The sequence below is a fragment of the Podarcis tiliguerta genome (assembly GCF_965153285.1).
Source record: "Podarcis tiliguerta genome assembly, chromosome: 2".
Taxonomy (NCBI): Eukaryota; Metazoa; Chordata; class Lepidosauria; order Squamata; family Lacertidae; genus Podarcis; species Podarcis tiliguerta.
This window is the reverse complement of record NC_139535.1, coordinates 120,934,381-120,947,557: the sequence shown is the minus strand read 5'-3', so window position 1 is coordinate 120,947,557 and position 13,177 is coordinate 120,934,381. Positions and strand designations below refer to the sequence as shown.

General features: G+C 44.1%; 1 protein-coding gene across 6 annotated transcripts in view; it reads right to left on the bottom strand.

Annotated features, from left to right (window-relative positions):
* Positions 1-13,177, bottom strand: part of SLC27A1 (solute carrier family 27 member 1) — a 52,056-nt gene that overhangs the window by 4,938 nt on the left and 33,941 nt on the right. For 3 of the 6 annotated variants that reach the window (XM_083428252.1, XM_083428253.1, XM_083428251.1), the window contains exons 10-12: positions 11,983-12,120; positions 10,389-10,553; positions 6,713-6,859 (exon numbers count right to left, since the gene is read on the bottom strand). In XM_083428252.1, coding sequence (XP_083284378.1) covers positions 6,713-6,859; positions 10,389-10,553; positions 11,983-12,120 — 450 coding nt within the window. Of the gene's footprint in view, positions 1-3,114; positions 5,003-5,736; positions 6,860-10,388; positions 10,554-11,982; positions 12,121-13,177 lie in introns of those variants that run through there. The other 3 variants (XR_014508267.1, XR_014508268.1, XM_083428254.1) reach the window with 2 other exon arrangements.

Here is a 13,177-nt window from a genome sequence, read left to right as displayed (position 1 = left end):
CCCGCCACTTAATGGATCCAAATGGTTTCCAGAGAGTGGTAGGGGATGCTTTATCCCATGTTGATGGCCTTACAGCTAATTCCCTGGTGGCCCGCTGGAACGCGGAGTTAACCAGGGCTATAGACTGCCTGGCTCCGAAGCGCCTTCTCCGATTGCATGGAGCCCGGACAGCCCCGTGGTTTTCTTCAGAGCTGAGGGCGATGAAACAATCGCTGAGACGGCTAGAGCGCCGGTGGCAGAAAACTCATTCCGAATCTGACCAGACACAGGTTAGAGCTCAATGTTGAGCCTACCAAGTGGCGATAGCGACGGCGAAGAAGACTTTCTTCACCGCCTCTATTGCATCTGCAGAAAATAGTAGCAGGAGACTCAGGTGGTCCGCAATTTAACGGAACCACTTTTGCCAAGGGGCCTGGTAAGGACTCCAAGAACTCCTGCAATATTTTTTGCAGATAAAAATCACTCATATTCGGAAGGAGCTAGACACCACCGCGGGAGCAGAGCTGGGGCGGGAGAGTGCTAGAGCCCTGTCTGGTCAATTTGCATGGAATCAGTTTCAATCCGTTACCCCCGAGGATGTGGACAGGCTGCTTGGACGCATGAAAACAACCACCTGTCTCCTTGATCCTTGCCCATCCTGGCTAATAAAAGCAAGCCAGGAAGGGCTGGGTGATGGGCTCTGCGGGGTGGTGAATGCTTCCCTCTGTGAGGGAACATTCCCAGATCCGCTGAAAGAGGCGGTCAATAAACAGCTTCTTAAAAAACAATCTTTAGACCCGGCCAGTATGGCCAACTATCGCCCAGTCTCAAATCTTCCATTCTTGGGCAAGGTGACTGAGCAAGTGGTTGCTGAACAACTCCAGGCACGCCTGGAGGATGCGGACCATTTGGATCCCTTCCAATTGGGATTCAGGCCTCATCATGGGACTGAAACTGCCTTGGTCGTGCTGGTTGATGATCTCCGGCGAGCTAGCAACAAAGGTGAGAGCTGTTTCCTAGTTCTGCTGGATCTCTCAGCGGCCTTTGATACAATCGACCATAACATCCTTCTGGACCGTCTAGAGGGGCTGGGAGCTGGGGGCACGGTTATACAGTGGTTTCGCTCCTTCTTCCTGGGCCATGTTCAGAAAGTGGTGGGGGGGGGATGAGTGTTCAGACCCCTGGGCCCTCGCTTGTGGGTGCCTCAGGGTTCCGTCCTCGCCCCCATGCTTTTTAACATCTATATAAAGCCGCTGGGAGAGATCATCAGGGCGTTTGGACTGGGTGTCCATCAATATGCAGATGATACCCAGCTCTACCTCTCTTTCAAATCAGAACCAGTGAAGTCTGTGAAGGTCCTGTGTGAGTGCCTGGAGGCGGTTGGAGGATGGATGGCGGCTAATGGATTGAGGTTGAATCCTGACAAGACAGAAGTACTGTTTTGGGGGGATAGGGGGCGGGCTGGTGTGGAGGACTCCCTGGTCCTCAATGGGGTAACTGTGCCCCTGAAGGATCAGGTGAGCAGCCTGGGAGTCATTTTGGACTCACAGCTGTCCATGGAGGCACAGGTCAATTCTGTATCCGGGGCAGCTGTCTACCAACTGCACCTGGTACGCAAGCTGAGACCCTACCTGCCCGCGGACTGTCTCGCCAGAGTGGTGCATGCTCTAGTTATCTCCCTCTTGGACTACTGCAATGCGCTCTACGTGGAGCTACCTTTGAAGGTGACCCGGAAACTACAACTAATCCAGAATGCGGCAGCTAGACTGGTGCCCGGGGGCGGCTGCCGAGATGACATAACACCGGTCTTGAAAGACCTACATTGGCTCCCAGTACGTTTCCAAGCACAATTCAAAGTGTTGGTGTTGACCTTTAAAGCCCTAAACGGCCTCGGCCCAGTATACCTGATGGAGCGTCTCCACCTCCATCGTTCCGCCCGGACGCTGAGGTCCAGCGCCGAGGGCCTTCGGGCGGTTCCCTCATTGCGAGAAGCAAAGCTACAGGAAACCAGGCAGAGGGCCTTCTCAGTAGTGGCGCCTGCCCTGTGGAACACCCTCCCATTAGATGTCAAAGTGATAAACAACTACCTGACATTCAGAAGACATCTTAAGGGAAGTTCAGGGAAGTTTTTAATGTGTGACATTTTAGTGTATTTTTGGTCTCTGTGGAAGCCGCCCAGAGTGGCTGGGGAAACCCAGCCAGATGGGCGGTGTACAAATATTATTATTATTATTATTATTATTATTATTATTATTATCTGGATTAAATGTTAAAACAGTATGGGCTGGCATTTTGATAATGGCAACATCATGTGGATGGTGTGAAAAATAGCACTATAGGCACCTAATTCACCATAAACCTCTGCCTGGAAACACTACAACTCAGATAAGGCAGCCAGACTTACAAAAAGATGGATGAGCAAAAAAAAGAAAGAGGCTTTTTTCTGTGGTGGCCCCACATTTCTAGACTCCTTTTTAGTTGGCACTCAGAAGCTCAAAAAAAAAAGCTGTGGGGATGTTTTTACCAATGCTTTTATTAACTATGTTTTATTGTGGGATATATGGAGTTTTAGGGGAGAGGTGATAACTCTGGTGGGGAACACATTGTACTCCTTCTGGGGTAGTTTATTCCCCTTGGGTCCCCACCCTGCACTCAGCTCTCACCTGTAACTCCTAGAAGCTGTCAGCAGGCAACAGCGAACACACTGGCTTCGACTGGCCGGCTAAATCAGGTGAGGGTAGCTGATGGGTCTGAAAAACTGAGGGGGGAAATCATATCTGCTGCCTTGTGGGACATATTTAGGAGAAGAGTAGGCTAAGGAGTAAACCCTACACAAATCCAGAGTCCCTAAGATGGCTGCTTGGCACCTCCTTCAGGCAACTCCTATAGTCAAGCTGGTGCCAAATATATTGCTCTGCTTTCCTTTGGACCACATCAGCCAGGCTGAGAGGGGGATGGAGCCCAGGACCTCCATACTTGTGCCCCAGAAAGTTTCCAAAATAGAGTGCCCCAGAAAGTTTCCAAAATAACGTAGGAGGCAACAGTTATGAGTCAATGTCTTTGCAGCCACAGCAGGCATTATGATTCTCTGGCAGTTTGACTTCACCCCTGGAGGCACACTCCATTGTCTCTTGATCCAATATCAACAATGCTTTATTGTACTTGTTATTCACATTGTTCTTTGGGGATTTCTATTACAGCTGATGCATTCTTATTTTAAATATGTAAGCTGCCTTAGAAGAATTATTCTGTTACACTCTCAGGGTGCCCTTCCATGCATCATGGCAGGTATTTTGCTAGTTATCTGCAATCTGAAATGATTCATCTAAGTTACAGCTATTAATTCTGTCTCACTTCTAGATTACAAATTCCCTTTATGTCCAGCTCTTCCTCCAAGTTACAGAGAAGGTCACCCTTTCACCTTCTGGCAAGGTGGATAAACTGTCTGTTGCCAGTATATTGAAGCAAAGGCAGCGGAGCAGAAGTCCATGGGTGAAATCTTGTGTCAATAAATGTAAGTTAATGAGGTCAGTCTTAAATATTTCAAACAAAAAGCCACAAATCTTCCAGCCTGCTATGTCCAGTTAATAGTTACTATTTAGTTGTGAAAGATCAAGCAGAAACTCTTTCACATAATGATAGTTACCACTTGATACATTTAGTTCTCCATTATGCAATCTGCATCAAATGCTGGTTTTGTTCCTGTCATTTAAATCTGGCCGCAGCTCAGTTTGCTAAAAGAGGCAGAGTTTCTCACTTCTTCAAAGCAAAAACAGGATATTTTAAAGCCTGTGCCAATCGTAAAAAGGCTCTTAATTCCAACATAAGGGAGTGTAAGCAAGAATGCCAAGATGCTGAAGCAAACAGGCAGTTTCTTTGTGGGTGCAGACAATGAATTCTTTAGCAACAAACTTGACCAACAGCCTACTTGTTAATCTGAGCTGTTTGAAGAAACCTGCTTAGAACACATCCTGCTGCTCTCCAAAAAAAGAAGAGAGAATTCTCTGGGGTTAGCTCAGCTGCTTCATGAAGAGAATGTGAGTGAGTTTTATGTGCTTATGGGTCAATTTCCACAACCATTCTCAACTTTTTGGAAGATATCAGCATCAACAGTTACCATGCTTGATGGTCAGGAGTTCAGCAATCTCAAGCAGCTGTACAAACCACACAGGGCTAATGGTAGGAGAGAGAGAATGCCCATAGTGAGTTAATTTACTGCCAGGATGCTCTTATAAAACAAATCAATCTGCTTCCAGAACCTTTAGAGAAGAAGCAATTCCCACTTTGCTTCACCTTACTCAGAGAAATGGAAGTAAGGATCAAGTGACTGGGTTGATATAAAGTGGGAGAAGCAACAAGAGGAACAGCCATTTTAGATCTGGTCCTAACCAATGTTGATGACCTGGTTAGTGGGGTAGAAGTGGAAGGATCATGCTCTTCCGAAGTTTACTATACAGCGGAAAGGAGCAGCCAAGCATACTAGGACTCAAATTTCTTGACTTTAAGAAAGCCGACTTCATAAAACTTAGGGAAGTGCTGGGTGAGATCCCATGGACAGTAATACTAAAAGGAAAGGGAGTTCATGATGGCTGGGAGTTTGTTAAGAGGGAGATAGTAAAACCACAACTTCAGGCAATACCAATGAGATGGAAACATGGAAGGTGCCTAAAGAAGCCAGGGTGGCTTTCTAAAGAACTTTTAACTGAGTTAAGATTAAAAAAGGATGTGTACAAAAAATGGAAAAGGGGGGAAACCACCAAGGAGGAATTCAAACAAATAGCCAGCACGTGTAGACACAAAGTCAGAAAAGCTAAAGCACAGAATGAACTCAGGCTTCCTAGAGAGGTTAAAAGCAACAAAAAAGGCTTTTATGGGCATGTTCGTAGCAAAAGGAAAAACAAAGAAACAGTGGGGTCACTCAGAGGAGAAGATGGTGAAATGCAAACAGGGGACACAGAAAGGGCTGAACTCCTCAATGCCTTCTTTGCCTCAGTCTTCTCCGATAAAGAAAACAATGCCCGACCTGAAGAATTTGGAGCAAATGATTCAGCAGAGGAAACACAGCCCAGAATAACTAAGGAGATAGTACAAGAATACTTGGCTAGTTTAGATGTATTCAAGTCGCCAGGGCCAGATGAACTGCATCCAAGAGTATTAAAGGAACTGGCAGATGTGATCTCAGAACCACTGGCAGTCATCTTTGAGAATTCCTGGAGAACAGGCGAAGTCCCGGCAGACTGGAGGAGGGCAAATGTTGTCCCTATTTTCAAAAAGGGGAAAAGAGAGGACCCAAATAATTACCGCCCTGTCAGTCTGACATCAATACCAGGGAAGATTCTGGAGCAGATCATTAAGCAAACAATCTGTGAGCACCTAGAAAGGAATGCTGTGATCACCAATAGTCAGCATGGATTTCTGAAAAATAAGTCATGTCAGACTAACCTGATCTCGTTTTTTGACAAAATTACAAGCCTGGTAGATGAAGGGAACGCAGTGGATGTAGCCTACCTTGATTTCAGCAAGGCATTTGACAAGGTGCCCCATGATATTCTTGTAAAGAAGCTGGTAAAATGCGGTCTTGACTATGCTACCACTCAGTGGATTTGTAACTGGCTGACTGACCGAACCCAAAGGGTGCTCATCAGTGGTTCCTCTTCATCCTGGAGAAGAGTGACTAGTGGGGTGCCACAGGGTTCTGTCTTGGGCCCGGTCTTATTCAACATCTTTATCAACGACTTGGATGATGGACTCAAGGGCATCCTGATCAAATTTGCAGATGACACCAAACTGGGAGGGGTGGCTAACACCCCAAAGGACAGGATCACACTTCAAAACGACCTTGACAGATTAGAGAACTGGGCCAAAACAAACAAGATGAATTTTAACAGGGAGAAATGTAAAGTATTGCACTTGGGCAAAAAAAATGAGAGGCACAAATACAAGATGGGTGACACCTGGCTTGAGAGCAGTACATGTGAAAAGGATCTAGGAGTCTTGGTTGACCACAAACTTGACATGAGCCAACAGTGTGACGCGGCAGCTAAAAAAGCCAATGCAATTCAATAGGAGTATAGCATCTAGATCAAGGGAAGTAATAGTGCCACTGTATTCTGCTCTGGTCAGACCTCACCTGGAGTACTGTGTCCAGTTCTGGGCACCACAGTTCAAGAAGGACACTGACAAACTGGAACGTGTCCAGAGGAGGGCAACCAAAATGGTCAAAGGCCTGGAAACGATGCCTTATGAGGAACGGCTAAGGGAGCTGGGTATGTTTAGCCTGGAGAAGAGGAGGTTAAGGGGTGATATGATAGCCATGTTCAAATATATAAAAGGATGTCACATAGAGGAGGGAGAAAGGTTGTTTTCTGCTGCTCCAGAGATGCGGACACGGAGCAATGGATCCAAACTACAAGAAAGAAGATTCCACCTAAACATTAGGAAGAACTTCCTGACAGTAAGAGCTGTTCGACAGTAGAATTTGCTGCCAAGGAGTGTGGTGGAGTCTCCTTCTTTGGAGGTCTTTAAGCAGAGGTTTGACAACCATATGTCAGGAGTGCTCTGATGGTGTTTCCTGCTTGGCAGGGGGTTGGACTCGATGGCCCTTGTGGTCTCTTCCAACTCTATGATTCTATGATTCTATACTGAGACCAAATATTCCAGCATAGAGTCTGACAGCAAACAGGCAACCTGGGCCGGGTGCCAAGAGAGGATCTTGCTGCAAATGTGCCATTACCTGTAGTGTCAACCTGGGGCAAGAGCCGGAGGAAGATGGGTCGTGCATAAGGGGGCAGTACTTTCTGCATCTCTAGGTACAGCACGTTAGGGTTTAACTTGGCTTCAGGATCAGCAATGGCTGCCATTCCTGCCTTGCCTTCTACTCCTGAAATCAAAACAAAAACACAGGAAGGGACACAATCTTACACCGCAAAGGAGCAATTAGATCCAACCTAGCAAAATCCACAGCTGGAATTCAAATCAGGTTTCACTCCTCCCTCCCACAGCAAAGGATTAAAAAACAGCCTAGCCAGAGAGGTTGCCTGCTGCCTTCCCACAGGAAAGAACTGTTACTTGCCCTGTGACTGCACCAGGAATGTCACTCTAGCGCAGGCATGGCCAGACTTGGCCCTCCAGCTGTTTTGGGACTACAATTCCCATCATCCCTGACCACTGGTCCTGTTAGCTAGGGATGATGGGAGTTGTAGTCCCAAAACAGCTGGGGGGCCAAGTTTGGCCTGCCTGCTCTAGCCTCTGTCTCTGGAGAGGGAGTTGTTGCTAGTTGCTCCCCTCCCTATGAACAAAAGGAACACCAGAGGAAAATGCCAATTCCAACTCACCAAATTGTTCCAGCAGCGTCAATCTCATCTTCCCCCGTTCCCTCATTTAACCTCTAGTTTTTTAGTTTGAAGATCCAAAGGCAGGGCTCATATCTCATTTTTAATTATGTACAGCTTTTTGCCCTGCATCAACATTGTATAGTGAATTTTAATTGCTGCGAGCCATTTTGGAGTCAGTGGAGGAAACAATATAATAAACTACACTAGTAGCCAAAATTGTGGAAACCTTTTGGAGAAAGTGTATTTCCAAGGTTTGATGGCTCATAACACCACTTGTTTTTGGAGTAATACCAAAAAATTATATATCAATGGAAAGATAATTTAATGAAGAATGTTATCTGTATTCTATCAAAAGTTATAGGCAAATAACCAGAAAAAGGAGTGTTTAGAGGGCCAATCATGTGTCATCTTGTTTTGGCAATGATGGCTCATAACACCATTTTTTTTAGTAATACAGTGGTACCTTGGGTTACAGACACTTCAGATAGACACTTCAGATTACAGACTCCGCTAATGCAGAAATAGTACCTCGGGTTAAGAACTTTGCTTCAGGATGAGAACAGAAATTACACAGCAGCGGAAAGCCCAATTAGCTAAAGTGGTACCTCAGGTTAAGAATAGTTTCAGGTTAAGAACGAACCTCCGGAACAAATTAAGTTCTTAACCTGAGGTACCACTGTACCATAAAATTATATATTAATGGAAAGATAATCTAATGAAGAATGGAATGCAATAACTTTTATGAAGGGTTATTTATTACAACAGCAGTCATAAAGAAAAGAACATGAAACACATAGAAAAAAATTAATATACAAAAATTCTCCCCATGTCAGTTAATACTTAGTTGGGCAACCTTTAGCCTTCCCATGGAGTGAACCAAGTTTTTTAGTTCTGCAGCTATAATAATGTGAAACCAAGATTGAATTATTGCCTCTTTTATTTGGGTTTTATTGCTGGGTTGCTTCTGACTAACAACTTTCTCCATAGATTTTTGATTGGGTTTTGGTCTGGGCTATGCATTTTTGGGCATTTACATTCCCATTAATGATGCAAATTCTGCCCAAACATTTTGCTGTCATACAACCCCAGATCGTAACACTAACTGGGTGTTTCACAGTAGGAGTAATACAAGTGGGATGTAAATCTACTCCGATTTTCCTCTTCACGTATTTCATGCCATCACTATCAAGCAAGGAGATAGTCCCTTGTTCCGCTGTCCAGTTAACATGGGTTTTAGCCCAGTTTAATCTTTTCAACCTTTGTTTGAGAGATAACAATGGCTTTTTCCTTGGAATTCTAGCATTTAGACCATATTCCTGCAGTCTGCGCCGAACAGTCCTTGCACTCAACTTCACAACTTCACATTATATTGTACCATGTCATCTTGTATACACCCAGATGATTTTCTTCTGTCATTTAGGCACAGTCTCTCAATTCTTCCACCGTCACTTGCTGTTGTGCACCTTTTCCTGCCTTTACCAGTTTGATTTTGTAGTGAATGAGCCTCCTTATACCACTTCAAAAATATAGAAATGCCACTTTTGGTTAAGTTTCTACCAATTTTTCTTCTAATTTCTTCATAACTGTAACCTTGTTCACTTAATGATACTATTTTACATCACTTCCTGGGTGATCAGTCAACTTTGCACCATTTCTTTAATTTTTTTACATTTTACAAGCTCACTAAATGAAAGAACAAAAAAAACCCCCAACCAACTTGATAGCAATCACATAACACACTGACAAATGTCCTCCTTATTTATGTTGTAATAAATAATCCTTCATAAAAGTTATTGCATTCCATTCTTCATTAAATTATCTTTCCATTGATATATAATTTTATGGTTTTACTCAAAGAAAAAGTGGTGTTATGAGCCAAGGTAACACCTAATTGGCCCTCTAAACACTTCTTTTTCTGGTTATTTGGCCATAACCAGAATTGATAGAATACAGATAACTGAACACACGTTGTGGCATTCCATTCTTCATTAAATTATCTTTCTATTACTCCAAAAACAAGTAGCGTTAGAGCCAATAAACCTCAGAAATACACTTTCTCCAAAACGTTTCCACAATATTGGCTACTAGTGTAGATAACTGAAAGGACAGTAGACTTTCTGAATCAAAAGACAATTTCTGCCCTCTTGCTTCACTCTGCTCCTTTCATTTCAGTCACCAGCTATTATTCAGTGACTCCGCATAATGGATGTTTTGTTCTGCTCCAACAATCCATGCCAGAAATCTGGGCTATGCCACTAACAGTGACCAAGAGTCCTTTGGCAGAAGGAAATAAACCCAGTCTATACGCCTTCCTCTCCTTTAACTAGAGGAAGACCTTTGTCATCACATTATTTTAATGGTCACTGTAGATTGTCCTTTTCAACAGATATCTCTGTTGTCAGTTTCAAAAGTCTCCTCACACTGCCCCACAGGGGCCTGGGACCTGTCTCTCCATTCCCAACAGCAAGGTCTGGCTGGCTGGCTGGGCTCCCTCACCCACTTACTTGCTTACTCCGATGCCGCCTCAGCTTCTGGCAACCAGCATTCCCTGACCAGCCCCAGAGGCATCATTTGCCTGCAGAGCTTGTAACCGAACTGCTGCAACAAACAGCTGTGCAAGCCTTTGGGAGCCAGAGATGCAAGAGGGTATCAGAGGAGGGAGGGAAGGAAAGAGGGACAGAGGCCAGTGTTGCCCAAGGCACCCCTGACCACCATTCAAGGCACCCCAGGATGCCACGGCAGACTGGTTGAAAACCACTGCACTAAAGACATTCTGATGATGTTTTTAGAGGATTACACTGATTGCTCATTTGTATTTACTTCCTCTCTAGTGGTGAATGTATCTCTGCTAGGTGAATCCTATTTCTGTATGATTTACTCTCCTTTCTCATCAGCTTGCTTGCAGGACCCCAATCCCAAAAGCAAATACTGATTTCTAACTATTCTGAGAAACTAAACAGCCAGATGGGCGGGGTATAAATAAATAAATTATTAATAATAATAATAATAATAATAACTGTTATGCCTACTCGCTGGTCCAAATTGCATTCCCTGCAATTGCATTGTTCCATTTACCTGGCACTTCAACTCCATAAACAGCAACATCTGTCTTGCTGAGGATGTGGCTCAGGATTCCTTCAACCTCTGTGGTAGAGACATTCTCCCCACGCCAACGAAACGTGTCCCCACTCCGGTCTTTGAAATACATGTAGCCAAGTTCATCCATCACTAGTACATCTCCTGGAATTAAAGAAACCACACTCAATACCCAAACAAACAGCAGAATTGCCTGCTTTTGGGGATCACCGGGTATCTACTACCTACTGCCCTGGAGGAAGGATCCCACAACAGCAAGGGAAGGAGGCAAGAACATCACATGCCTGTCCATTCCAGGTGGCTGTTCCCTTTCTCTGCAGCAGGGATGAGAAATATGCAGCCTTTCAGTTATTGTTGGACTGCAGCTTCCATCCTTCTTGACAACTGGCCAAGCTGGCCAGGCTGATGGGAGTTGGGATCCCAACATCTGGAGGACACATTTCTCATCAATGCAGACCTGGCCTACCACTGTGAGAATGATCCTGATGCTTTTCTATGTTGACTTTCTTAATTGTAGTTTTAAATAATTATTTTACTGGTAAATTGCCTTGGAAGGATTTGTATCCTACAAGACAGGCTAAGAATAATTGCGATTGGCTAATTATTGATGAACGTAGTTGTCTCTGCCTCTACAATTGGGGATCCAGTAACAGAAGACCAAAATAAATATAATAATTTATAATAATAATTTATTATTTGTACCCCGCCCATCTGGCTGGGTTTCCCCAGCCACTCTGGGCGGCTTCCACAGAAACCAAAAATACAGTAAAATCACACATTAAAAACTTCCCTGAACAGGGCTGCCTTAAGATGTCTTCTGAATGTCAGGTAGTTGTTTATCGCTTTGACATCTGATGACATCTGATGATAAAGTGATGTTGTTGTTCTCCAGCCGCTAATGGAATGACTCAAGAGCCAAACAAGCAGATAAAGGCTCAGAGGCTGGGCAAGAATGAATAATTCCCTATGGTAAAACTATTCCATCACAATAGGTAACAAAATCAAACCAGAAGGCTTAGGAGGACAAGAACCATAACCACTTGAAATCCCCTGCACATGGAGCAGTGCTCTATTGAAACAAAGACATAGAAAAGGCAATGAAGGCAGCACATACCCCCCCGATTATTTAAGTCTTTTTTTCTTTTTTTGTCTAAGCTTATATTGTACTTCCAGGTTATACTATAGTTAAGCCGTCTTCTCAATTCTGGTTAACAGAAAGGTTATCTAACATCTTTTAGATAAATGCAGTCTGACTTCGCACATCCATGTTTAGGAAGTGCTGCTTCCTAAAGCCAAGTCACATGAGAGCAGTGGCACTCACTTGCATGAGTCATTACTGGGAACCCATGGCATTTTTAACTATAGAAATTCAGTCAGATGTTCCTTCCTCCACTCAACTGCCAGTACAGGGCTGCTCCCAAGGAAAAAAATATCAAGGATTTGAAGCTGTCCTTAGAGGTAGAATAACTGAGGGCAGGGTTTGCTGTGTTTAGTCTGAGCAAGATCAATCTTCTAGGCCACAACTGTAAATATCCCTAGCCACCAAAGAACAAGATGATGGCCTGAAGAGTACCTGAAAGGTAAGCCTGGTCCCCTTTCTGGAAGACATTGTAAGCAATCTTCTTGTTGGTCGCATTCTCATTGACATAGCCATCAAACCTACGCAAAGGATCCTCCTGGTTTATTCGACCCACAAGTAGTCCTGGTTCTCCTGAAAATAATAATTCCAGATGGAAAAAATAGAAATCAAGATACTTCTGCAAAGATTATTCCAAAGTAACCACTAGAAATGCAGCTGGATAGAATTTGTTTGCATCTGAAGTTTCCATGTTTCTGCCACAACATCCCAAGAAAAGTAGACTGATTTGTTCACAGCCCTATAAAACCAGACATCCAATGAGACACGTCTTACTCATGTATGAAGTTAGTGGGTCTCTACTCCCAGGTTAGATGTGTAAAAGACTGCAGCCTGTGGAGGTCTGTTCTACAGAAATTCCAACTATTTTATTATTTATTTATTTATTACATTAATATGCCACCTTTTCCTCCAAGGAGCTCAAGGGGATGTACATGGTTCTCCTCGTCCCTAGTTCATCCTCACAACAACCCTGTGAGGTGTGTTAGGCTAAGAGATGGTGACTGGCCCAAGGGTACCCAGTGAGTTGGGATTTAAACCCTGGGGTCTCCCAGGTCACTCTAACCATTACACCATTTTGTGCACTTTCATCTCACAGTATTTTTGCCTGACAAAATTCATGCATGCTGCAGAGTGATACCATCATGCAACATTATGATGCCATTAAAGAGAAGCACAAGAGAGAGAGAGAACCGGTTCACCTAGCTGCATACATCAACTTTGGTGCCAGGGAGTGAACAACTGGGGAAGGGAGGATGGCCAAGAAAAGGGGAAAAAAACAATTGTTCTTCATAAGTGACAATCACATGTGGTTCAGCTCCATGGTTAGCTGCAAATATAGGACCATACATTGAGTTGTTAATCTACATCAGTTCAGGACAGCACATGTTCCTCACACAGATGCTGCTGGCAAAATATGTCTTTAATTCACATTTAGTTAAGATGGGTCAGTAGTACATGGGACAGTAGCAATGCAGTCAGACAGAGAGGCCCAGTTTACATGTTCATGAGGTAGCAATTCAGTTCCGTTGAGGAAGCCTGCATTTGCATTTCAGATCACTACACAATAAGTACATGGGCCCTAGTTATCTAAGGTGCCACAAAATCTCCAATCTGCTCTTGAAGTCATACT